General features: G+C 44.0%; 1 protein-coding gene across 1 annotated transcript in view; it reads right to left on the bottom strand.

Annotated features, from left to right (window-relative positions):
* decr1 (2,4-dienoyl CoA reductase 1, mitochondrial) overlaps positions 1 to 27,525 on the bottom strand; it is a 178,379-nt gene that overhangs the window by 105,312 nt on the left and 45,542 nt on the right. The window contains exon 5 of the mRNA XM_034165307.1: positions 7,345 to 7,492. Coding sequence (XP_034021198.1) covers positions 7,345 to 7,492 — 148 coding nt within the window. The remainder of the gene's footprint in view (positions 1 to 7,344; positions 7,493 to 27,525) is intronic.

Here is a 27,525-nt window from a genome sequence, read left to right as displayed (position 1 = left end):
ATTAAAAACAATGCAAAAAACACCAACACCGATAAAACAAAACAAACAACACTAATAAAAACAACACAACAAACACCAATACCAATAAAACAAAACACATCTATTAAAAACAATGCAACAAACACCAACACTGATAAAACAAAACAAACAACACTAATAAAAACAACACAACAAACACCAATACCAATAAAACAAAACACATGTATTAAAAACAATGCAACAAACACCAACACCGATAAAACAAAACAAATACACTAATAAAAACAACACAACAAACACCAACACCGATAAAACAAAACACAACATCAATTAAAAACAATGCAAAAAACACCAACACTGATAAAACAAAACAAACAACACTAATAAAAACAACACAACAAACACCAATACCAATAAAACAAAACACATCTATTAAAAACAATGCAACAAAGACCAACACCGATAAAACAAAACAAACAACACTAATAAAAACAACACAACAAACACCAACACCAATAAAACAAAACAAACACTAATAAAAACAACACAACAAACACCAATATTAATAAAATAAACAACAAAAACATCAATAAAAACACACTAATAAAAACAACACAAACAACACCAATAAAACAAAACACATCTATTAAAAACAATGCAACAAACACCAACACCGATAAAACAAAACAAACAACACTAATAAAAACAACACAACAAACACCAATACCAATAAAACAAAACACATCTATTAAAAACAATGCAACAAACACAAACACCGATAAAACAAAACACATCTATTAAAAACAATGCAACAAACACCAACACAGATAAAACAAAACACAACATCAATTAAAAACAATGCAACAAACACCAACACCGATAAAACAAAACACAACATCAATTAAAAACAATGCAACAAACACCAACATCGATAAAAAAAACAAACAACACTAATAAAAACAACACAACAAACACCAACATCGATAAAACAAAACACAACACCAATAAAAACAATGCAACAAACACCAACATTGATAAAAAAAAACAACACCAACATCAAAAAAGCAACACGTCAATAAAAACAATGCAACAATCACCAAGATCGATAAAACAAAACACAACATCAATTAAAAACAATGCAACAAACACCAACACCGATAAAACAAAACACAACACCAATAAAAACAATGCAACAAACACCAACACCGATAAAACAAAACAAACAACACTGATAAAAACAATGCAACAAACACCAAGATCGATAAAACAAAACAAACAACACTGATAAAAACAATGCAACAAACACCAAGATCGATAAAACAAAACACAACATCAATTAAAAACAATGCAACCAACACCGATAAAACAAAACACAACACCAATAAAAACAATGCAACAAACACCCACACTGATAAAACAAAAAAAAAAACACCAATAAAAACAATGCAACAAACACCAACACCGATAAAAAAACAACACTGATAAAAACAATGCAACAAACACCAAGATCGATAAAACAAAACACATCAATTAAAAACAATGCAACAAACACCAACACTGATAAAACAAAACACAACACCAATAAAAACAATGCAACAAACACCCACACTGATAAAACAAAACACCAATAAAAACAATGCAACAAACACCAACACCGATAAAACAAAACACAACATCAACATCAAAAAAGCAAAACAAACACAACGTCAATCAAAACAATGCAACAATCACCAACATCAATAAAATAGAGGTACACCGATCAGGATTTTTTAGGCCGATCACCGATCACTAAAATTTTGATCTGCCGATAATAATCAAGGCGGATACCGATCAAGTACATATTTGGATCATGCCCAAAATAAGAATATAGGTCTAATGTATAGGACTATGTTTGCATTAAAACTAAATGATGAAAACAAAAAACATGCATTCAAATAAAGACACTAGAATAAACTGCCAACTTTTGTTTTATTACACTGACGTTCTACCAGCAAGCTTTTTTTTCCATGTTTCATGTTGCTCAGGTTACAGCCTACAGAGAATACGTTGAGAATGTAAAATACAGCCCTCATTCTATGGGGTTAAAATTGTCTCATTAATATTTGTAAATGCACACAGGGTGATCTACAAATAATCATTGATTTGCAAATGTGTTGATATCCACAAATGCAAATTTCATATTTGTAACTTGTAAATTGGTCTTTGCAAATAATGTTGTATTTGCAAATATAAAACTTAATTTGTAAATTGTAAATTTGTAAAACTGCAAATTGTATTTGTGAATTGAGTTTCAGCATTTGTGGATCACCAATTACACGCATTCATCGCTTTCCTCTGTGACGTAATTTTGAGACATTCTTTTCGCGAAATCCACAGATCCACAAACAAATGCCTACTGATTCACAAACACACACTCACGCACACTGGATATCCACTAGATGGCAGTGTGGTTCCATTCATTACACAGCAGTCTATTTAGATCTCTCAGAGATTCTTACCATCTTTGCTGTATGGTTGCTGCCGCTGTAGTGTTTCTGTAACTGAAAGTTGTGCAAATTGTTCTTTGTCGGGTCCGGCTTCTGCTCTGCTCGAGAGCTAGCCGCTTTTTGAAACTCCTGGTATTTTGTCAAGTCACAACTCTTCAAATGTGTAATTAAGTTTGTAGTATTGAATGTTTTTGGGTTTACTCCTCCTCGAGGGATAGCCTTGTCGCAAGTGTTGCAAATAACAAATTTAGTGTCTGTTTTTGACGCCGCAAAAAAAGTCCAGACCGGCGAAGCCATTTTGAAACTACACATGCTCTTGGCTGGGCTTGTCATGACAGGACCAACCGCTCCCTGCGCTACTGCCTGCACTGTTGTGATCAGTCCTTTTGTTCGGCGCATTTTGCAGATCACCGTTCAAACCGATCAAGGCGTGATCGGCCGATAATGATCAGTGCCCGATCGATCGGTGCACCTCTATAATAAAACAAAACACAACACCTATAAAAACAATGCAACAAACACCAACATTGATAAAACAATACACAACACCAATAAAAACAATGCAATAATCACCAACATTGATAAAACAAAACACAACACAACATCAATTAAAAACAATGCAACAAACACCAAAATCAATAAAACAAAACACACCACCAATAAAAACAATGCAACAAACACCCACATTGATAAACCAAAACACAACACCAACATCGATAAAACAAAACAACACATCAATTAAAAACAATACAAAAAACACCAACATCAATAAAACAAAACACAACACCAACAAAAACAATGTAACAAACACCCACATTGATAAACCAAAACACAACACCAACATCGATAAAACAAAACACAACACAACATCAATTAAAAACAATGCAACAAACACCAAAATCGATAAAACAAAACACAACACCAATAAAAACAATGCAACAAACACCAACATTGATAAAACAAAACACAACATCAATTAAAAACAATGCAACAAACACCAACATCGATAAAACAAAACACCAATAAAAACAATGCAACAAACACCAACATTGATAAAACAAAACACAACACCAATAAAAACAATGCAACAAACACCCACATTGAGAAAACAAAACACAACACCAACATTAAAAAAGCAAAACAAACACGTCAATAAAAACAATGCAACAATCACCAACATTGATAAACAAAACAAACAACATTGATAAAACCAACGCAACAAACACCAACATTAATAAAACAAACATTTATTAAAAACAATGCAATAAACACCAACATTAAAAAAGAAAACAAGCAACAATAAAACACCATAGATAAAAACAACACACCAACATCGATAAAAACTATCTATCTATCTATCTATATATATATACACACATACACAATATCACCATTTCCCTCAAATATTGTTCACAAACCAGTCTAAATCTGTGACAGTGAGCACTTCTCCTTTGCTGAGATAATCCATCCCACCTCACAGGTGTGCCATATCAAGATGCTGATTAGACACCATGATTAGTGCACAGGTGTGCCTTAGACTGCCCACAATAAAAGGCCACTCTGAAAGGTGCAGTTTTGTTTTATTGGGGGGGATACCAGTCAGTATCTGGTGTGACCACCATTTGCCTCATGCAGTGCAACACATCTCCTTCGCATAGAGTTGATCAGGTTGTCAATTGTGGCCTGTGGAATTGTGTACAGATCCTTGCAACATGGGGCCGTGCATTATCCTGCTGCAACATGAGGTGATGTTCTTGGATGTATGGCACAACAATGGGCCTCAGGATCTCGTCACGGTATCTCTGTGCATTCAAAATGCCATCAATAAAATGCACCTGTGTTCTTCGTCCATAACAGACGCCTGCCCATACCATAACCCCACCGCCACCATGGGCCACTCGATCCACAACATTGACATCAGAAAACCGCTCACCCACACGATGCCACACACGCTGTCTGCCATCTGCCCTGGACAGTGTGAACCGGGATTCATCCGTGAAGAGAACACCTCTCCAACGTGCCAAACGCCAGCGAATGTGAGCATTTGCCCACTCAAGTCGGTTACGACGACGAACTGGAGTCAGGTCGAGACCCCGATGAGGACGACGAGCATGCAGATGAGCTTCCCTGAGACGGTTTCTGACAGTTTGTGCAGAAATTCTTTGGTTATGCAAACCGATTGTTTCAGCAGCTGTCCGAGTGGCTGGTCTCAGACGATCTTGGAGGTGAACATGCTGGATGTGGAGGTCCTGGGCTGGTGTGGTTACACGTGGTCTGCGGTTGTGAGGCTGGTTGGATGTACTGCCAAATTCTCTGAAATGCCTTTGGAGACGGCTTATGGTAGAGAAATGAACATTCAGTACACGAGCAACAGCTCTGGTTGACATTCCTGCTGTCAGCATGTCAATTGCACGCTCCCTCAAATCTTGCGACATCTGTGGCATTGTGCTGTGTGATAAAACTGCACCTTTCAGAGTGGCCTTTTATTGTGGGCAGTCTAAGGCACACCTGTGCACTAATCATGGTGTCTAATCAGCATCTTGATATGGCACACCTGTGAGGTGGGATGGATTATCTCAGCAAAGGAGAAGTGCTCACTATCACAGATTTAGACTGGTTTGTGAACAATATTTGAGGGAAATGGTGATATTGTGTATGTGGAAAAAGTTTTAGATCTTTGAGTTCATCTCATACAAAATGGGAGCAAAACCAAAAGTGTTGCGTTTATATTTTTGTTGAGTATATATATGAGGTCTATTAGAAAAGTATCCGACCTTATTATTTTTTTAAAAAACCATATGGATTTGAATCACGTGTGATTGCATCAGACAAGCTTGAACCCTCGTGCACATGTGTGAGTTTTTTCATGCCTGTCGGTTGCATCATTCGCCTGTGAGCAGGCTTTGTGTGAGCACTGGTCCACCCCTCTCGTCTATTTTTTATTGTGAATAAATGTCTGAACAATTTGGAGCTTTGCTGCATCAATTTTTTTCCAGAAACTGTGAGAAACCTCCAGGTGGACACCGTTCGAAAAATTAATATGGCTTTCAGGGACGATTTTATGGGGATTAAACAGATTACGGAGTGTTACTGCCGCTTTAAGGACTGCCCACAACTGCTGAGAGCGCGGTGCACTCCCAGCCCCCATCGACAGGCTGACACCCCACTGAAACAACCAGATCATTTCCAACGTGAAGGCTTTGTTGATCCGGGACCTCGTCTGACTTTCACAAAAAGGCAGAAGGCGTGGACATCAGCACTTTTTCGGCACATTCCACCATTACAGGAGTTTTTTTCATGGAAAGAAAAGCGGAGGGACGCGCCACGGAGCCGTTCATTACACGGCACAAAACCACCTCGGTGTTGGTCTCACAGGACGGCTTTCAGGTGGATTTCAGACGGATTCCGGTTGCTTTCCAGTCGTGTGAATATCCGATTGTGATTGTGCATGAGCTGGACATACCAGAACATGTCCCGTGAGGCTTCATCACAGCGTTTCTTTGCGCCTTGCAGCTCCGCTGCGACGCGCGGTGGAGCCGCTTCTCTTTCCATGACAAAAACTCCTGTAACAGTGAAATGTGCCATTCATTTTTAAACTGGACGCTGTCTTGATCCGGTATGTCATCTGACTAGCACAGGAATTGTGAAAAGACGTGGACATCAGCACTTTTTCGGCACATTAAGACAGACGTGCGGAGGAGTTCCGTGCATCGCGGCGGAGCTGCATGGCGCAAAGAAACGCTGTGATGAAGCCTCACGGGACATGTTGGGGCATGTCCAGCTCATGCACAATCACAATCGAATATTCACACGACTGGAAAGCAACCGGAATCCGTCTGAAATCCACCTGAAAGCTGTCCCGTGAGACCAGCATGGAGGTGGTTTTGTGCCGCATAATGAACGGCTCCGTGGCGCGTCCCTCCACTTCTTTTTCCATGAAAAAAACTCCTGTAACGGTGGAATGTGCCGAAGAAGTGCTGATGTCCACATCTTCTGCCTTTTTGTGAAAGTCAGACGAGGTCCCGGATCAACAAAGCCTTCACGTTGGAAATGATCTGGTTGTTTCAGTGGGGTGTCAGCCTGTCGATGGGGGCTGGGAGCGCCGCGCTCTCAGCAGTTGTGGGCCGTCCTTAAAGCGGCAGTAACACCCCGTAATCTGTTTAATCCCCATAAAATCGTCCCTGAATGCCATATTAATTTTTCGAACGGTGTCCACCTGGAGGTCTCTCACAGTTTCTGGAAAAAAATTGATGCAGCAAAGCTCCAAATCGTTCAGACATTTATTTGCAATAAAAAATAGACGAGAGGGGTGGACCAGTGCTCACACAAAGCCTGCTCACATGTGAATGACCCAACCGACAGGCATGAAAAAACTCACGCATGCGCACGAAGGTTCACGCTTGGCTGATGCAATCACACGTGATTCAAATCCATATGGTTTTTGCAAAAAATAAAAAGGTCAGATACTTTTCTAATAGACCTCGTATATATATATATATATATATATATATATATATATATATATATATATATATATATCAATCAATCAGTCAATCAATTTTTTTATATAGCGCCAAATCACAACAAACAGTTGCCCCAAGGCGCTTTATATTGTAAGGCAAGGCCATACAATAATTATGTATATATATATATATATATATATATATATATATGCATATATTTAATTTCTACTTCATTTTCTTATTTTATTGTATTGTTACAAGTATTATTATAATTGCTTTATCTTGCACACGCTATTTGATGCACATTTTCTTCAACTTGCACTCATCTTGTGTTTATTAAGAGCTGACGTAACCTGAATTTCTCCACTGTGAGATCAATAAAGTCTTATCTAACTCTGACGTCATGGATACTGAACCTCTCCGGCTCTGGATGAGTCTTTTTCCGAGCTCCAAAGTTACAAACGCCGTCCCGTTGAGGACGATGTCGGTGACGCTCCTCCAGCCGTTTGCAGACAGACGCTCAGACGGACAGATGAAGTTTCCTGCTGCGTTGTTGATGATCACCTGCAGGACAAAATCCATGAATATCATCAACTCACCTGATCTGACCTACAGGGTTACACACCTGGAACTGTGGGACCAACCACAACAATACAGGGAACTGTGGGACCAACCACAACAGTACAGGGAACTGTGGGACATCAACAACAGTACAGGGAACTGTGGGACTAATCACACCAGTACAGGGAACTGTGGGACCAACCACAACAGTACAGGGAACTGTGGGACCAACCACAACAGTACAGGGAACTGTGGGACATCAACAACAGTACAGGGAACTGTGGGACTAATCACACCAGTACAGGGAACTGTGGGACCAACCACAACAGTACAGGGAACTGTGGGACCAACCACAACAGTACAGGGAACTGTGGGACATCAACAACAGTACAGGGAACTGTGGGACTAATCACACCAGTACAGGGAACTGTGGGACCAACCACAACAGTACAGGGAACTGTGGGACCAACCACAACAGTACATGGAACTGTGGGACATCAACAACAGTACAGGGAACTGTGGGACCAACCACAACAGTACAGGGAACTGTGGGACCAACCACAACAGCACAGGGAACTGTGGGACATCAACAACAGTACAGGGAACTGTGGGACTAATCACACCAGTACAGGGAACTGTGGGACCAACCACAACAGTACAGGGAACTGTGGGACCAACCACAACAGTACAGGGAACTGTGGGACATCAACAACAGTACAGGGACCTGTGGGACCAACCACAACAGTACAGGGAACTGTGGGACAACCACAACAGTACAGGGAACTGTGGGACATCAACAACAGTACAGGGAACTGTGGGACCAACCACAACAATACATGGAACTGTGGGACCAACCACAACAGTACAAGGAACTGTGGGACATCAACAACAGTACAGGGAACTGTGGGTCTAATCACACCAGTACAGGGAACTGTGGGACATCAACAACAGTACAGGGAACTGTGGGAACAACCACAACAATACATGGAACTGTGGGACAACCACAACAGTACAGGGAACCGTGGGACATCAACAACAGTACAGGGAACTGTGGGACAACCACAACAATATATGGAACTGTGGGACAACCACAACAGTACAAGGAACTGTGGGACATCAACAACAGTACAGGGAACTGTGGGACCAACCACAACAATACATGGAACTGTGGGACAACCACAACAGTACAGGGAACTGTGGGACCAAACACACCCGTACAGGGAACTGTGGGAGGAACAACAGAGGTAGAGGGAACTGTGGGTGGAACCACACCAGTACAGGGAACTGTGGGACCAACCACACTGGTACAGGTACCTGTGGGACTAACCACAGCAGTACAGGAAAATGTGGGAGGAACCACAACAGTACAGCGCATGTGGGATAAACCACAACAGTACTGCCAACTGTGGGATGAACCACAACAATACACGGAACTATGGGACGAAGGACAACAGTACTGGAAACTGTGGGAGGAACCACAACAGGACAGGGAACTGTGAAAGGAACCACACCAGTACAGGAACTGTGGGACCAACCACAGTGGTTCAGGGAACTGTGGGAGGAACCACAACAGTACAGGGAACTGTGGGACGAACTACAACAGTACAGGGAACTGTGGGACCAAACACACCCGTACAGGGAACTGTGGGAGGAACAACAGAGGTAGAGGGAACTGTGGGTGGAACCACACCAGTACAGGGAACTGTGGGACCAACCACACTGGTACAGGGAATTGTGGAACCAACCACACTGGTACAGGGAATTGTGGAACCAACCACACCAGTAAAGGTATCTGTGGGACTAACCACAGCAGTACAGGAAAATGTGGGAGGAACCACAACAGTACAGACAATTATGGTACCAACCACAACACTATAGGGAACTGTGGGACCAACCACAACAGTACAGGGAACTGTGGGATGAACCACACTAGTACAGGGAAATGTGGGAGGAACCACAACAGTACAGGGAACTGTGGGACCAACCACACCGGTTCAGAAAATTGTGGGAGGAACCATAACAGTACAGGGAACTGTGGGTGGAACCACACCAGAACAGGGAACTGTGGGACCAACCACACCAGTACAAGTACCTGTGGGAGGAACCACAGCAGTACAAGGAACTATGGGACCAACCACAACAATACAGGGAACTGTGGGAGGAACCACAACAGTACAGGAAACTGTGGGGCCAATGACAACAGTACATGGAACTGTAGGAGGAACCACACTAGTACAGGGAACTGTGGGATGAACCACACCAATACAGGGAGATGTGGGAGGAACAACACCAGTACAGGGAACTGTGGGATGAACCACACTAGTACAATGAAATGTGGGAGGAACCACAACAGTACAGGGAACTGTGAAATGAAACACACCAGTGCAGGGAACTATGGGACCAACCACAAAGGTTCAGGGAATTATGGGAGGAACCACAACAGTACAGGGAACTGTGGGACCAACCACACCAGTACAGGGAACTGTGGGAGGAACAACATCGGTAGAGGGAACTGTGGGTGGAACAACACCAGAACAGGGTACTGTGGGACAAACAACACCAGTACAAGTACCTGTGGGAGGAACCACAGCAGTACAAGGAACTGTGGGACCAACCACAACAATACAGAGAACTGTGGGATAAACCACAACAGTACTTCCAACTGTGTGAGGAACCACACCAGTACACAGAAGTATGGGACGAACGACAACAGTACAGGGAACTGTGGAACCAAGCACAACAGCACACAGAACTGTGGGGCCAACCACACCAGTACAGGGAACTGAGAAAGGAACCACACCGGTACAGGGAATTGTGGGACCAACCACACCAGTAAAGGTACCTGTGGGACCAACCACAGCAGTACAGGAAACTGTGGTAGGAACCACAACAATACAGACAACTATGGTACCAACCACAACAGTACAGGGGACTGTGGTAGGAACCACAACAATACAGCCAACTATGGTACCAATCACACCAGTACAGGGAACCGTGGGACCAACCACAACATTTGAGGGAACTGTGGAACCAACCACGCAAGTACAGGGAACTGTGGGACGAACCACAACAGTACAAGGAACTGTGGGACCAAACTCACCAGTACAGGGAACTGGGAAAGGAACCACAACAGTACAGGGAACTGTGGGACCAAACTCACCAGTACAGGGAACTGGGAAAGGAGCCACACCCGTACAGGGAACTGTGGGAGGAACCACAGCGGTAGAGGGAACTGTGGGACGAACCACCACAGTACAGGGAACTGTGGGACCAAACACACCAGTACAGGGAACTGGGAAAGGAACCACACCAGTACAGGAAACTGTGGGACCAACCACATCTGTACAGGGAACTGTGGGAGGAACCACACCAGTACAGGGAACTGTGGGACCAACCACACCAGTAAAGGTACCTGTGGGACCAACCACAGCAGTAAAGGTACCTGTGGGACCAACCACAGCAGTACAGGAAACTGTGGTAGGAACGACAACAATACAGACAACTATGGTACCAACCACAACATTACAGGGAACTGTGGGAGGAACCACAACAGTACAGGGAACTGTGGGGCCAATGACAACAGTACATGGAACTGTAGGAGGAACCACACTAGTACAGGGAACTGTGGGATGAACCACACCAATACAGGGAGATGTGGGAGGAACAACACCAGTACAGGGAACTGTGGGATGAACCACACTAGTACAGTGAAATGTGGGAGGAACCACAACAGTACAGGGAACTGTGGGACCAACCACATCGGTTCAGGGAATTATGGGAGGAACCACAACAGTACAGGGAACTGTGGGACCAACCACACCAGTACAGGGAACTGTGGGAGGAACAACATCGGTAGAAGGAACTGTGGGTGGAACAACACCAGAACAGGGTACTGTGGGACAAACAACACCAGTACAAGTACCTGTGGGAGGAACCACAGCAGTACAAGGAACTGTGAAATGAAACACACCAGTGCAGGGAACTATGGGACCAACCACATCGGTTCAGGGAATTATGGGAGGAACCACAGCAGTACAAGGAACTGTGGGACCAACCACAACAACACAGAGAACTGTGGGATAAACCACAACAGTACTTCCAACTGTGTGAGGAACCACACCAGTACACAGAAGTATGGAACGAACGACAACAGTTCAGGGAACTGTGGGACCAACCACAACAGTACAGCGAACTGTGGAACCAAGCACAACAGCACAGAGAACTGTGGGGCCAACCACACCAGTACAGGGAACTGAGAAAGGAACCACACCGGTACAGGGAATTGTGGGACCAACCACACCAGTAAAGGTACCTGTGGGACCAACCACAGCAGTACAGGAAACCGTGGTAGGAACCACAACAATACAGACAACTATGGTACCAACCACAACAGTACAGGGAACTGTGGTAGGAACCACAACAATACAATCAATCAATCAATCAATTTTTTATATAGCGCCAAATCACAACAAACAGTTGCCCCAAGGTGCTTTATATTGTAAGGCAAGGCCATACAATAATTACGTAAAAACCCCAACGGTCAAAACGACCCCCTGTGAGCAAGCACTTGGCGACAGTGGGAAGGAAAAACTCCCTTTTAACAGGAAGAAACCTCCAGCAGAACCAGGCTCAGGGAGGGGCAGTCTTCTGCTGGGACTGGTTGGGGCTGAGGGAGAGAACCAGGAAAAAGACATGCTGTGCAGCAGAGATCAATCACTAATGATTAAATGCAGAGTGGTGCATACAGAGCAAAAAGAGAAAGAAACACTCAGTGCATCATGGGAACCCCCCAGTAGTCTAAGTCTATAGCAGCATAACTAAGGGATGGTTCAGGGTCACCTGATCCAGCCCTAACTATAAGCTTTAGCAAAAAGGAAAGTTTTAAGCCTAATCTTAAAGTAGAGAGGGTGTCTGTCTCCCTGATCTGAATTGGGAGCTGGTTCCACAGGAGAGGAGCCTGAAAGCTGAAGGCTCTGCCTCCCATTCTACTCTTACAAACCCTAGGAACTACAAGTAAGCCTGCAGTCTGAGAGCGAAGCGCTCTATTGGGGTGATATGGTACTACGAGGTCCCTAAGATAAGATGGGACCTGATTATTCAAAACCTTATAAGTAAGAAGAAGAATTTTAAATTCTATTCTAGAATTGTAGTACAAGTATGAGGCCAACCACAACAGTACAGGGAACTGTGGGATGAACCACACTAGTACAGGGAACTGTGGGATGAACCACACTAGTACAGGGAAATGTGGGAGGAACCACAACAGTACAGGGAACTGTGGGACCAACCACACCAGTATAGGGAACTGAGAAAGGAACCACACCAGTACAGGGACCTGTAGGAGGAACCACACCAGTACACAGAACTATGGGATGAACAACAACAGTACAGTGAACTGTGGTACCAAGCACAACAGCACAGAGAACTGTGAGACCAACCACACCAGTATAGGGAACTGAGAAAGGAACCACACCAGTACAGGGACCTGTAGGAGGAACCACACCAGTACAGGGAACCGTGGGACAAACCACAACATTTCAGGGAACTGTGGAACCAACCACACAAGTACACGGTACTGTGGGACGAACCACAACAGTACAGTGAACTGTGGGACCAACCACACCCGTACAGGGAACTGTGGGAGGAACCACAACAAGACAGACAACTGTGGGACCAACCACAACAGTACAGGGAACTGTGGGAGGAACCACAGCGCTAGAGGGAACTCTGGGTGGAACCACACCGGTACAGGGAACTGTGGGACCAACCGCACCGGTACAGGTACTTGTGGGAGGAACCACAGCAGTACAGGAAACTGTGGGAGGAACCACACCTGGCTTGATTACTGATCAGCTTCCCAACCTGCAGGCATGGAACATCCAGTTCACAAAACTCCACTGCAGTGGAAGCTGATACATGACTAACAAACAGCTCAATACAATAAGGTGTGAGGGACACCACATTTACTGACTGTATAACTGTTAGTCACAAAATCTAACGTACCTCAGGAAGTGTGCTGACGAGCGTGAAACCTCACCCCCTCCTCTTTCACAGACTGTGCATCAAACCTGGACGTTCTCAGCATCCGCTGCTGATGAGATGGCTCCCGAGACGACGATCTCACCCGTCTGGTCACAAGGTCGAGTCTCTGGCAAATACACACTGTGCACTCCAGTCTTAAATGCCAACATGTTCCAATCCATCCAGATGCACCACAGCTGTGAGTCCTGACGAGTCGCAGGTGATCAGGGTGAGGTCCTGACAGCCTCAGCAACACAGCCACTCAGTCCCAAATGCACGCCACCTGGGAGGAAAACCAAAAGACAGAAACAAACCGGCAGCCAGGCCCCCCCAGCCATATAACAGTACCCCACCCTCACGGGAAGCCTCCCGGCGACCACACACACCTGGCCCAGGAGAAACACCCCCCTCCAGGGACCATGGCTGGAAACCGTGTCTGCGTTCATCCTCCAACAGACTGGTTGAACTGGCTGCATCTTTGCCCTTGTTTCTGACAGTCTCGTAGCACAGGTGTGGCCAGGAGTTCCTACACCTGTGCGGTCAGCCTTTATCCAAACGTGTAATTAGTCATAAAACAAAACACAAACAACCAAAACACCACCCCCTCCCCAGGGGACCGTCCCATCAAACCCCAGGGAAGGGGAGAAAGGAAAAACAACCCAAACCCAAGCCTACAAACAAAAATGCCAAAATACCCCCCCCCCCCCCCCCCAGAGGACCGTTCCATCAAACCCCAGGGAAGGGGAGAAAAGAAAAACCCAAACTGGAGCTCACAAACAAAAATGCTACAACACCCCCCCCTCCTCCCCCCCAAACGACATGTAGGGACCAACACCCCCCAGAGGGCCTCCCGCCAGCTCCAGGAGTAATAACCACGACCGAGGTCCCTCTGGGATCCAACGTCACCCACGGGGACTACCAGCGCCTCCCAGAGGACCACTCGTCAACCCCAGGAGACGCCTCCCCTCATGACCAATGGACCCAGCCCCGGCCGTCCATGGCTAGATGGGCCTACAGCCCTTTCCCCCCCAGAGGACACCACAGTCAAACCCTGAGGGCAGAAACTGGGGGGGGGGGGAAACAAAAAGATACCCCAAACCCCCCCCTCCCCTCCCGGGTGCAGAGGCTACCTGGGAAACGCCCAGCACAACCCAACTGCACCCCTCCAGCAATGCCGACACCACGGCACACCCGGCTGGAGTCAGAGGAGAAGAGAGGGCATAACAAAAAACAAAAAGAGAAAAAACAACCCAAGTACCACCCCATCACCCCCCAGGGGACCGTTCCATCTAACCCTGGGGAAGTGAAACAAAAAAAAATAAAAGGAAAAACAAACAGACCAACACACAGTTGTTTGGGTCCCCTTTTTTTTTTTTTTTTTTTTTTGTCTTGTTTTGTTCGTTTTCAGACAGGCTGCAGGGTCACAACCCCAGACAAATAGTGGAAAACAAAAAATAAAATCCCACACAAAAACCAACTCAAACAACACCCACACAAAATGAACTAACACAAAACAAATCAGTGAGTTATACCGTCAAGCTCAACCAAATGGAACACACCTGTTCCTACTCAAGAGCTTGACGGTAACGTGATTCAGTCACCACAAGGGGGAGCCAGAGTGCTAAAAACAAAAAAACCCCTTTGGCGACAGAAAAAACAAACGAGCTGCTTTTATGTGCGCAGCTGAGTGCAACACACAACCAAAATGTGCTCAACTAAATAACGCCGGAGCTGAAACAACAGACGCAGTAGTTACCTTTGTCCGGGGAAACGGGGCTACGACTGTAACACAGGAAGCCCAGCGACCCGTGCTAACAGAGCTCCGCCGTGCGCGTGAACCCATTACAAACGCACTCTTGCAGCTCCCGTTTAAACCTCTTATCCGGTCGGAGTGTGACGCGAAGCCGTCGCCAGTCACACTCCACCACGACCCACGGATAAGGCACAACACAGGAACACGGCTGCAAGAGAGCACAAATCAGTATCCAGTAATGGGTTCTCAAACACGCACCTTCCGGGCGGAGAGCCCCGCAACTGATCCGGATAACCACTGAACGTCTGCTGCCGCCTTCCCGGCGCGTTACCGTCTCTGCTACCGCTGGGTCCGTGATGTTTGGCCAGAGACTACTGTTATGTGTCGGACGCAGCTCGGAGAACCGACCAGCGTTTGAAGGACCCAGTATGAAATAAGCAGAGCACGGTACAAAGGCTAACTGAATTTAATACATAACAGTGATAATAACAAAAAGGTGCGGCCTGGCGTGGTGCGCTCCCAGCAGCGCTAACGGTCTGGAGCCAGAAGCTGTTTCGGACCCAAGGACCCCGCCGACACCCCCCAGGTGGCCGCAACAACCGAGTCTGTGAAAGAAGGAACCATTATGTGAGTCCACACTCTACACACAGAACACTTAAAGGTGTACAAACAGCAAACACTTCCTGGCTTGATTACTGATCAGCTTCCCAACCTGCAGGCATGGAACATCCAGTTCACAAAACTCCACTGCAGTGGAAGCTGATACATGACTAACAAACAGCTCAATACAATAAGGTGTGAGGGACACCACATTTACTGACTGTATAACTGTTAGTCACACAATCTAACGTACCTCAGGAAGTGTGCTGACGAGCATGAAACCTCACCCCCTCCTCTTTCACAGACTGTGCATCAAACCTGGACGTTCTCAGCATCCGCTGCTGATGAGATGGCTCCCGAGACGACGATCTCACCCGTCTGGTCACAAGGTCGAGTCTCTGGCAAATACACACTGTGCACTCCAGTCTTAAATGCCAACATGTTCCAATCCATCCAGATGCACCACAGCTGTGAGTCCTGACGAGTCGCAGGTGATCAGGGTGAAGTCCTGACAGCCTCAGCAACACAGCCACTCAGTCCCAAATGCACGCCACCTGGGAGGAAAACCAAAAGACAGAAACAAACCGGCAGCCAGGCCCCCCCAGCCATATAACAAGCTTGGAAGTTCTCTTAAAAATTCAAAAGCTTGACGCACCTTAAAAGCGTCAGGTTAAACTGTGAGTTTGTCCCAAAAGTAAAGAATGAATGAATAAATGCCACGTGGTAGCTTAGCTTAGCAATGGCTCTTGGCCCAAAATAAAATTAAGCATTTGCAAAGAAGAGAGAAAGAGCAGAGGAAAAGCAGAGTGCTGAGCAGGGGAGAAGGGCAGAGAAAGACTCTGTTCTAACTTTTAAAGGGGGACTTTTGTCACTAAACTCCGCCCATTGAGGGTGTGTGATCTCACAGACACTTCATGTCTTAGAGCAGGCAGAAATGATTCAACTATTTAAACACATTAATTAATTTGAAATACTATTTGTTCTAAGGCACCCAAATGAACACATTATTACGAGACATTTAAACACATCCTTTGGATAAACAGAGTACTTCAACATCAGCATATTATATTCTGCAGAAAGGTCACACACACACACACACATCAGTTAACATGAGCACATCAATAAATGGAATGACTACATGCAAAGCATTTCATTTGAATAATCAATGCAACAACATTATAAGTCTAGGTATAAATGAGAGACATACTGATGTAAATTCTTATTTCAAACCAAAGGTCTTCTCTTTGTTTTACTCAAGATAAAAGTTAGTTGTGAAGAATCTATGATTTACGGCCCATCTGGTCGTGGGGAAAGGGTCCCCCCCGGATGAGGAAAGGTCCTGTCTTATCTTGACCATAAAGGTTTGGGTTCTCCTGTGCTGGAGAAGCTCAGATTCTGATGTTAAGCCATTATCATGTCATGCAGTTCATGAATTACAACCTTGTTTTTCTCTGGAAGTCAGTGCTGGACCATGGGAGAATGTCTCCAAAACTTATCTGAAGATCTCCAGATGACTTAGGAATTTCTCCACTGAGGTGGAAACACAGTCTCTGTCCCAGTGGCTTTTTTTGGGAGAGGATTAATATATTCTATTTAATCAGGTCTAATCGAGGCCATCGCGCTACATGCATTATGAGTAAACTAAGCCTGTGATCACTGGTCTGTTATGTGTCGGACGCAGCCCGGAGAACCGACCAGCGTTTGAAGGACCCAGTATAAAATAAGCAGAGCACGGTACAAAGGATAACAGAGTTTAATGAACATAACAGTGCTGTGAAAAAATACAAACAAATAAGTGCGCGGTCTGGCGTGGCGGATTTGCGGTGTGCTCCCAGCAGCACAAAACGGTCCGGAGCCAGAACCAGTTCGGACCCAAGGACCCCGCCGACACCCCCCAGGTGGCCGCGACAAACCGAGTCTGTGAAAGAAGGAATCCTTATGTGAGTCCACACTCAACACACAGAGAGACCACTCAAAGGTGTACAAACAGCAAACACTTCCTGGCTTAATTGCAAATCAGCTTCCCACCCTGCAGGCATAGAACACCCTGTTCACAAAACTCCACAGCAGTGGAAGCTGATTAAGCGACTACATACAGCTCAATATAATAAAGGTGTGAGGGACACCACATTTACTGACTGTATAAATGTTAGTCACAAATCTAACGTACCTCAGGAAGTGTGCTGACGAGCGTGAGACCTCACCCCCTCCTCTTTCACAGACCATGCATCAAATCTGGACGTTCTCTGCATCCACTGATGATGAGATGGCTCTTGAGACGACGATCTCACCCGTCTGGTCACAAGGTCGAGTCTCTGGCAAATACACACTGTGTACTCCAGTCTTAAATGCCACCATGTTCCAATCCATGTAGATGCACCACAGCTGTGAGTCCTGACGAGCCGCAGGTGATCAGCCTCAGGTGATCAGGGTGAGGTCCTGATAAACTCAGCTACACAGCCACTCAGTCCCAAATGCAAGCCACCTGGAAGGAAAAACAAAAGACAGAAACAAAAAGGCAGCCAGGCCCCCCAGCCATACAACATGGTCGGTTGATACATTTAACCAACACAAAATTTTACGTGTGTTGGTTTTTACAAATAAATGTGTATTTGTAAAATATGTCTTTTTTCATGTATTAATAAAAAGGCTTTTGCAAAACTGAAAATTTTGTTTAAGTTGTGATTCAGCCAGGTAGCAACAGCCATGTGATATAACCAGGCGTCATTCACACTGCTATCCAGAAGATGGGTCAAAATGCATAGAACACTGCCATCTACTGGATGGTATATTACATACTGGCATATTATGTTACTCTGCTTTTTACTTCTTTACTCTTTTCCTATGCTTTGTAATCTTTTATTCATTTTAATTTGTTTTCTGAATTGTTTTGTGTGAAGCGACTTGAGGCAACTGTTGTGACTTGCCGCAATATAAAGTGAATAAATAAGTCAAACCTGCTTTCCTTTTCAAGACGTCTACCTCACGGCTGGACCACTGTATGCTGTCAAGGTAAATGACGCTTCCCTACAGCAGTGGGCAGGGCACACAAAGACAGAAGCACTGACTCATTGGCTGTGCTTTGGCTTGTGATCACCTTTGATTCGATCAGAAGTGTTGACGGTGTTTAAAGCCAAAATCGGATTGTCAGTAGCTGAGAGTGTACCAGAGACAATGCTGAAAGTTACTGGTTAGTAGTTAACTGTAGCTTCCAATAATTTTTTTGGGTGGTTTATCGGTTTAGTGTTATAAAAGACAACTTTTCAGTTAGCTGATTAGCGGTTATCAAAGCAAACATTTTGGTTAGCTGTGCCCACAACTGCTTGCAAGGGTCACATAAATCAGGATTCAGTGTCAGTTACTTGCTGCTCAGTCACCACACCAATATGGCATAATGCCCTTAAATAGTGACGGGCTCACACAGGGCTCATGAATGGCTCAGGGCAGTTGGAGTGCTGCACAGGAAGGTCCATTAAACTCATACCATGTTTGAACATGTTCAAAATTTTTGGTTTAAATGCAAACTTTGCACCTTTGTTCATCACACACTTGTCATGTGATGTCTCACTATGTGCCACAATTTAGGTTTGTCACACCTCTCCTTTCATTGATGGATTATTCTTGGGTTTGTCTCCTCATTACCTTGCATGTGGTCTCATTCATCACTTATCTTTGTCTTTTCTCCTCTCGCTGCAGCCATGTAACTCCTCTCCCTAATACCTGATGTTTGGACCGCTCCATATTTTTGGACTGCTCTCCTCATTTAATGGGAAATGAACTCATTTATTATTGCACCACTATCATGGTTTGTGTCTGCATTTTGAGTTCACTCAAACAGAAAGTAGAGAGAGTAGAAAAGGTAGAGTGGAGAAAAAGGACATGGACTGAAAAAAAAAGAAGTGGTAAAGGCTAAAGAAAGGACATATACACATACAGACATAGATGCACTTATTTTCCCTTTTATATGGCAACATAAAGGCATAATATGTTACTATGCTTTTTACCCTTTTAATTAATTTTATTAGTAAACAGAGTGGGCCACGGCCTCGACTTTATCTGAATTCTGGGTATTTTAGTGAAGCTTATGGCTAGTGGCCGGCGATCACCTTAGTATTTTTTCTGTTTTTTTTGTTGCTTAATGCTGACAAATTATACTGTATTTGTGTCTTTCTGATGCCTGACTCTGTTTTCTTGTCTCTGTTTCAGGTGTGGCTCCATCCAGATATGGGTGTGGTGTCTGTTTCTGAATACCTCCTGTGCACCGGCAACATTTCCTGTATGTTTGTTTTGTGAATTGTTCTGTAATTTGTGTCTGTAGCATGGCCCAAGCAGAGGGTCACCCCTTTGAATCTGGTCTGCTTGAGGTTCCTTCATCTAATCAACTCACAACACCCTATAATGACAACATTATATTTTTTTTTTCATTTTTTTCAATGTATTAAAAAATATTCCATTTCTCCACTTAAAAAAAGTAAATGAAATGGTTGGTAAGGTTAGACCTTACAAAGCGCCTTGAGGCAACTTTGTTGTAATTTGGCACTATATAAATGAAAATAAAGTGGAAAATTCTATTATAACTGTATATAACATGGGCAGCTGCGCCTCTCTGTGGTGCACAGTAAGGCATCAGTGCACATGTCAGGCTCAGAGTTGCATCAATCTCACCCATGTACAACCCCTGGCAAAAATTATGGAATCACCGGCCTCGGAGGATGTTCATTCAGTTGTTTAATTTTGTAGAAAAAAAGCAGATCACAGACATGACACAAAACTAAAGTCATTTCAAATGGCAACTTTCTGGCTTTAAGAAACACTATAAGAAATCAGGAAAAAAAATTGTGGCAGTCAGTAACGGTTACTTTTTTAGACCAAGCAGAGGGAAAAAAATATGGACTCACCCAATTCTGTCAGGGGTTGTAATATACGAGCACCTTCTAACTCTGTAGGAGATATGACACGGAACTGTTGGGTAAGGCCACGACAGCATGAATAAACATGAATATCACCTCCAACAGCAGTCCAGGAGTGTTTCAGAGCTCGGACGTGGACGTGGAGCCGGACCGCAGCCTGTGGTTAAAATCTTCTCACCCAAAATAAAAAATAAATCCCATGTGATCATCCAATCATCGCGGGGTCCAGAGTTGCATTGTGCTGCTTAAATGAGCAAAAAAGAAATTAAAGTTCCCTTAAAAGGCTCCGTCTGATGCAGGGGACAGCATGGCACACTGCCAGCAAACTTTCAGCAAAGCTGTCCAGTGGCACACATGCGCTTAGTGGCTCATGCAGCGTTATGCAAGCACACGCACATACACACACACAAGGCTGAGTGACAACTGCAGCCCCACGCGTGCGCGTGAGAATAACAGCACTCCCTCCCACTCCAGTCCGGTGTTTGCCATCCAGACGTTTGGGCATCGGGCAGTCTTCAGCGCCTTTTATGGCCGTCTGACAGCAGTCTGTGTCATCCACCTGTTGTCTACATGCACTTTGGATGCCAACGTGCATGTGTGGACAAGGTAATCTGGATGCATTCCGACACTGCTGACCACTCCTTTTTTTTCCTCCCGACTGCGTTGGAATATGGCAATATTTGCAGTGTCAAGCTGGTTCCTGCACATTCTTGCTATGTGTGACAGGGGCTTAAGAGTGTAAATTTAGTGAAGAACTTGTTTCTTCTTTTGTTGCTGTTGCTGTTTTTTCAAAGGATCACTGATTTAAATCAAAGGTAACAGTGAAAAATTATGATCATTTGGGTTTTTTAAAAAGGGTGAATTTCCATGACCCAGAGTTGAACTCACAGGACCTGGGTACTTTCCAGAACAATGATCTCACCAAATGTAGATACTTCCCCAAAAAAATGATAATCATCTACAGATATTTCTGTTGGTGTAAGATTGCCATATTTAGAAAGACCACCCTTTTGGGGTGGAGAAATTGCCCTCTTCGGAGTATTTAGGATGAACACAAATGAGTGTAAATCAAAGCTGTTCCGTTGTTCTTGATGACTGTTAATTTTGCTTCCTTTGCCCTCAAATATAAATTGTTGCTTTGAGACTTTGATCTCTTTTCTGTCTTTTCTGGACACTTTAAAGAGACCTTTTTGAACAACTGAACACAACTAAAACAGTTAGACTCTCATCTGGTGATCTGCTGCCACCACCATGCTTCACTGTACGGATGATGCCTGGTTTCCTCCAAACATGATGCCAAAGAGTTCAATCTTTGTCTCATCAGACCAGAGAATTTTGTTTCTCCTGGTCTGAGAGTCCTTCAGGTGCCTTTTGTCAAACTCCAGGTGGGCTGCCATGTGCCTTTTACTAAGGAGTGGCTTCTGTCTGAACATTCTACCATACAGGCCTGATTGGTGGATTGCTGCAGAGATGGTTGTCCTTCTGGAAGGTTCTCCTCTCTCTACAGAGGAATGCTGGAGCTCTGACAGAGTGACCATCGGGTTCTTGGTCACCTCCCTGACTAAGGTCCTTCTCCCCCGATCACTCAGTTTAGACGGGCGTCCAGCTCTAGGAAGAGTCCTGGTGGATCTGAACTTCTTCCATTTCCAGATGATGGAGGCCACTGTGCTCAATGGGACCTTTAAAGCAGCAGAAATGTTTCTGTACCCTTCCTCAGATTTGTGCCTCCAGACAATCCTGTCTCGGAGGTCTACAGACAATTCCTTTGACTTCATGCTTGGTTTGTGCTCTGACAGTCAACTGTGGGACCTTATATGTAGACAGGTGTGTGTCTTTCCAAATCATGTCCAATCAACTGAATTTACCCCAGGTGGTCTCCAATTAAGCTGTAGAAACATCTCAAGGATGATCAGTGGAAACAGGAGGCACCCGAGCTCAATTTTGAGCTTCATGGCAAAGGCTGTGAATACGAGGTCTGTGATTAAACTATCGTACTTTTTTATTTTTTTAAAAAACCATATGGATTTGAATCACATGTGATTGCGTCAGGCAAGCTTGAACCCTCGTGCGCATGCGTGAGTTCATTTCCAAAGTGAACTCTCTGGTGATGCGGGACTGTCGAGTGACCATCAGAGAAATTGCAGAGGAAGTGGACATCAATCAATCAATCAATCAATTTTTTTTTATATAGCGCCAAATCACAACAAACAGTTGCCCCAAGGCGCTTTATATTGTAAGGCAAGGCCATACAATAATTATGTAAAACCCCAACGGTCAAAACGACCCCCTGTGAGCAAGCACTTGGCTACAGTGGGAAGGAAAAACTCCCTTTTAACAGGAAGAAACCTCCAGCAGAACCAGGCTCAGGGAGGGGCAGTCTTCTGCTGGGACTGGTTGGGGCTGAGGGAGAGAACCAGGAAAAAGACATGCTGTGGAGGGGAGCAGAGATCGATCACTAATGATTAAATGCAGAGTGGTGCATACAGAGCAAAAAGAGAAAGAAACAGTGCATCATGGGAACCCCCCAGCAGTCTACGTCTATAGCAGCATAACTAAGGGATGGTTCAGGGTCACCCGATCCAGCCCTAACTATAAGCTTTAGCAAAAAGGAAAGTTTTAAGCCTAATCTTAAAAGTAGAGAGGGTGTCTGTCTCCCTGATCTGAATTGGGAGCTGGTTCCACAGGAGAGGAGCCTGAAAGCTGAAGGCTCTGCCTCCCATTCTACTCTTACAAACCCTAGGAACTACAAGTAAGCCTGCAGTCTGAGAGCGAAGCGCTCTATTAGGGTGATATGGTACTACGAGGTCCCTAAGATAAGATGGGACCTGATTATTCAAAACCTTATAAGTAAGAAGAATTTTAAATTCTATTCTAGAATTAACAGGAAGCCAATGAAGAGAGGCCAATATGGGTGAGATATGCTCTCTCCTTCTAGTCCCCGTCAGTACTCTAGCTGCAGCATTTTGAATTAACTGAAGGCTTTTTAGGGAACTTTTAGGACAACCTGATAATAATGAATTACAATAGTCCAGCCTAGAGGAAATAAATGCATGAATTAGTTTTTCAGCATCACTCTCAGACAAGACCTTTCTGATTTTAGAGATATTGCGTAAATGCAAAAAAGCAGTTCTACATATTTGTTTAATATGCGCTTTGAATGACATATCCTGATCAAAAATGACTCCAAGATTTCTCACAGTATTACTAGAGGTCAGGGAAATGCCATCCAGAGTAAGGATCTGGTTAGACACCATGTTTCTAAGATTTGTGGGGCCAAGTACAATAACTTCAGTTTTATCTGAGTTTAAAAGCAGGAAATTAGAGGTCATCCATGTCTTTATGTCTGTAAGACAATCCTGCAGTTTAGCTAATTGGTGTGTGTCCTCTGGCTTCATGGATAGATAAAGCTGGGTATCATCTGCGTAACAATGAAAATTTAAGCAATACCGTCTAATAATACTACCTAAGGGAAGCATGTATAAAGTGAATAAAATTGGTCCTAGCACAGAACCTCGTGGAACTCCATAATTAACCCTAGTCTGTGAAGAAGATTCCCCATGTACATGAACAAATTGTAATCTATTAGACAAATATGATTCAAACCACCGCAGCGCAGTGCCTTTAATACCTACGTACATACGTACTTTTTCGGCACATTCCATTATTAGAGAAGATTTGGACATGAAGCGAGTGGCTGCGAAGTTCGTGCCAAGGTTGCTGACGGCGGAGCAAAAGCACCTCCGTGTGGAAGTCTCACAGGACATGCTGGACTCCATTCACAATGATCCCAGTTTTATGGACACCATTATAACCGGTGATGAGTCCTGGGTGTACGGGTACGACCCGGAAACCAAGTTCCAGTCGTCACAGTGGAAGCATTCCACGCCACCACGACCAAAGAAGGCGTGCCAAGTGCGCAGCAACGTGAAGGTTATGCTGACTGTTTTTTTTTACTCCTGTGGTGTGGTACACCACGAGTACGCACCACAGGGTCAAACAGTAACGAAGGAGTATTACAGAGATGTCTTCCGTCGCCTCCATGATGCTGTAAGGCGCAAGACACGAGAGTTGTGGGCCACAGGAAATTGGCGCCTCCACCACGACAACGTGCCAGCTCATTCCTCCAATTTAATTCAGACTTTTTTGTCTCAAAACCAAACTCCTGTGGTTCCACAGGCTCCATACTCTCCTGACATGGTCCCTTGCGACTTCTGGCTGTTCCCAAAAATCAAAACATCATTAAAAGGAACGCGTTTTGAGACGAGGGAGGACATCATGGCTGCAACAACGGTGGCGCTGCGCGCCATCCTGAAAGAGGCATTTTTGGAATGCTTCCAACAGTGGCGACACCGCTGGGAGAAGTGTGTGGAGTCCCAAGGAGACTATTTCGAGGGTGATTAGATTTCCAACGCTCCAGGTAAGCCAGTTTTTTTTTTCCCAGCCAAAGGTCTGATACTTTTCTCACAGACCTCGTACTTAGGTACATGTAATTTTATTTAATTTGTTTTGTCATAAATTTTCCAAACTGTCACAAAAAAATTCACATTATCATTATGGGGTATTGTGTGGAGAATGTTGAGGAAAAAATTATTTTATTCCATTTTGGAATAAGGCTGTAACATACAAAATGTGGAAAAGGTGAAATGCTGTAAATACTTTCCGGATGCACTGTAGTGGCCTGTACATGAAGTTACACACTAACGAAGGAGAAAAGGACTTGTACCGATTGGCCAGACAAAGGGACAGAGCTGGAAACGGCTGTGAAATGAAAATTGTGAAATCCGAGGAAAATTTGCAGGGGGTCTGGGAGCTGGGGTCTAGGGCCCTGTGGGGCCCCAGATTTCAATTTTTATCTAATGATACTTTTTCAGCATCTCCTGGAAGAACAAATCTCAAAATTAGTGGATATTTAAATGATCCTACATTCAACCTTTTATTTGACCTGTCAATGATGATGTTGAAAAAAGAATATGACGTGGAAGTAGGACCTGGAATGATTTTCCTTTTAATTGTAAACCAAATTATGCATTAACTCAGAACAACTAAACTACATGAAATTCATGAAGACTGAAAAGACTGTTACAGCATTTCAAAAACCACAGATAAAGATTGGAGAATATTTGGAAAATCAATCAATCAATCAATTTTATTTATATAGCGCCAAATCACAACAAACAGTTGCCCCAAGGCGCTTTATATTGTAAGGCAAGGCCATACAATAATTACGTAAAAATTACTGTGAGTTTCTCTGTGAATTTTCGGACCTTTTGTCTGACTTAGTGCTTAGCTCAGATAAGATAATTATAGTGGGCGATTTTAACATCCACACAGATGCTGAGAATGACAGCCTCAACACTGCATTTAATCTATTATTAGACTCAATTGGCTTTGCTCAAAATGTAAATTCAATTCAATTCAATTAAATTCAATTCAATTTTATTTATATAGCGCCAAATCACAACAAACAGTTGCCCCAAGGCGCTTTATATTGTAAGACAAGGCCATACAATAATTACGTAAAAACCCCAACGGTCAAAACGACCCCCTGTGAGCAAGCACATGGCGACAGTGGGAAGGAAAAACTGCCTTTTAACAGGAAGAAACCTCCAGCAGAACCAGGCTCAGGGAGGGGCCGTCTTCTGCTGGGACTGGTTGGGGCTGAGGGAGAGAACCAAGAAAAAGACATGCTGTGCAGGGGAGCAGAGATCAATCACTAATGATTAAATGCAGAGTGGTGCATACAGAGCAAAAAGAGAAAGAAACACTCAGTGCATCATGGGAACCCCCCAGCAGTCTAAGTCTATAGCAGCATAACTAAGGGATGGTTCAGGGTCACCTGATCCAGCCCTAACTATAAGCTTTAGCAAAAAGGAAAGTTTTAAGCCTAATCTTAAAAGTAGAGAGGGTGTCTGTCTCCCTGATCTGAATTGGGAGGGGTTCCACAGGAGAGGAACCTGAAAGCTGAAGGCCTCCCATTCTACTCTTACAAACCCTAGGAACTACAAGTAAGCCTGCAGTCTGAGAGCGAAGCGCTCTATTGGGGTGATATGGTACTATGAGGTCCCTAAGATAAGAAGGGACCTGATTATTCAGAACCTTTTAAGTAAGAAGAAGAATTTTAAATTCTAGTCTAGAATTAACAGGAAGCCAATGAAGAGAGGCCAATATGGGTGAGATATGGTCTCTCCTTCTAGTCCCCATCAGTACTCTAGCTGCAGCATTTTGAATTAACTGAAGGCTTTTTAGGGAACTTTTAGGACAACCTGATAATAATGAATTACAATAGTCCAGCCTAGAGGAAATAAATGCATGAATTAGTTTTTCAGCATCACTCTGAGACAAGACCTTTCTAATTTTAGAGATATTGCGCAAATGCAAAGAAGCAGTCTTACATATTTGTTTAATATGCACTTTGAATGACATATCCTGATCAAAAATGACTCCAAGATTTCTCACAGTATTACTAGAGGTCAGGGAAATGCCATCCAGAGTAAGGATCTGGTTAGACACCATGTTTCTAAGATTTGTGGGGCCAAGTACAATAACTTCAGTTTTATCTGATTTTAAAAGCAGGAAATTAGAGGTCATCCATGTCTTTATGTCTGTAAGACAATCCTGCAGTTTAGCTAATTGGTGTGTGTCCTCTGGCTTCATGGATAGATAAAGCTGGGTATCATCTGTGTAACAATGAAAATTTAAGCAATGCCGTCTAATAATACTGCCTAAGGGAAGCATGTATAAAGTGAATAAAA

The sequence above is a fragment of the Thalassophryne amazonica genome, unplaced genomic scaffold (genome assembly GCF_902500255.1).
Source record: "Thalassophryne amazonica unplaced genomic scaffold, fThaAma1.1, whole genome shotgun sequence".
NCBI lineage: Eukaryota > Metazoa > Chordata > Actinopteri > Batrachoidiformes > Batrachoididae > Thalassophryne > Thalassophryne amazonica.
This window is presented reverse-complemented; position numbering and strand designations above follow the sequence as displayed.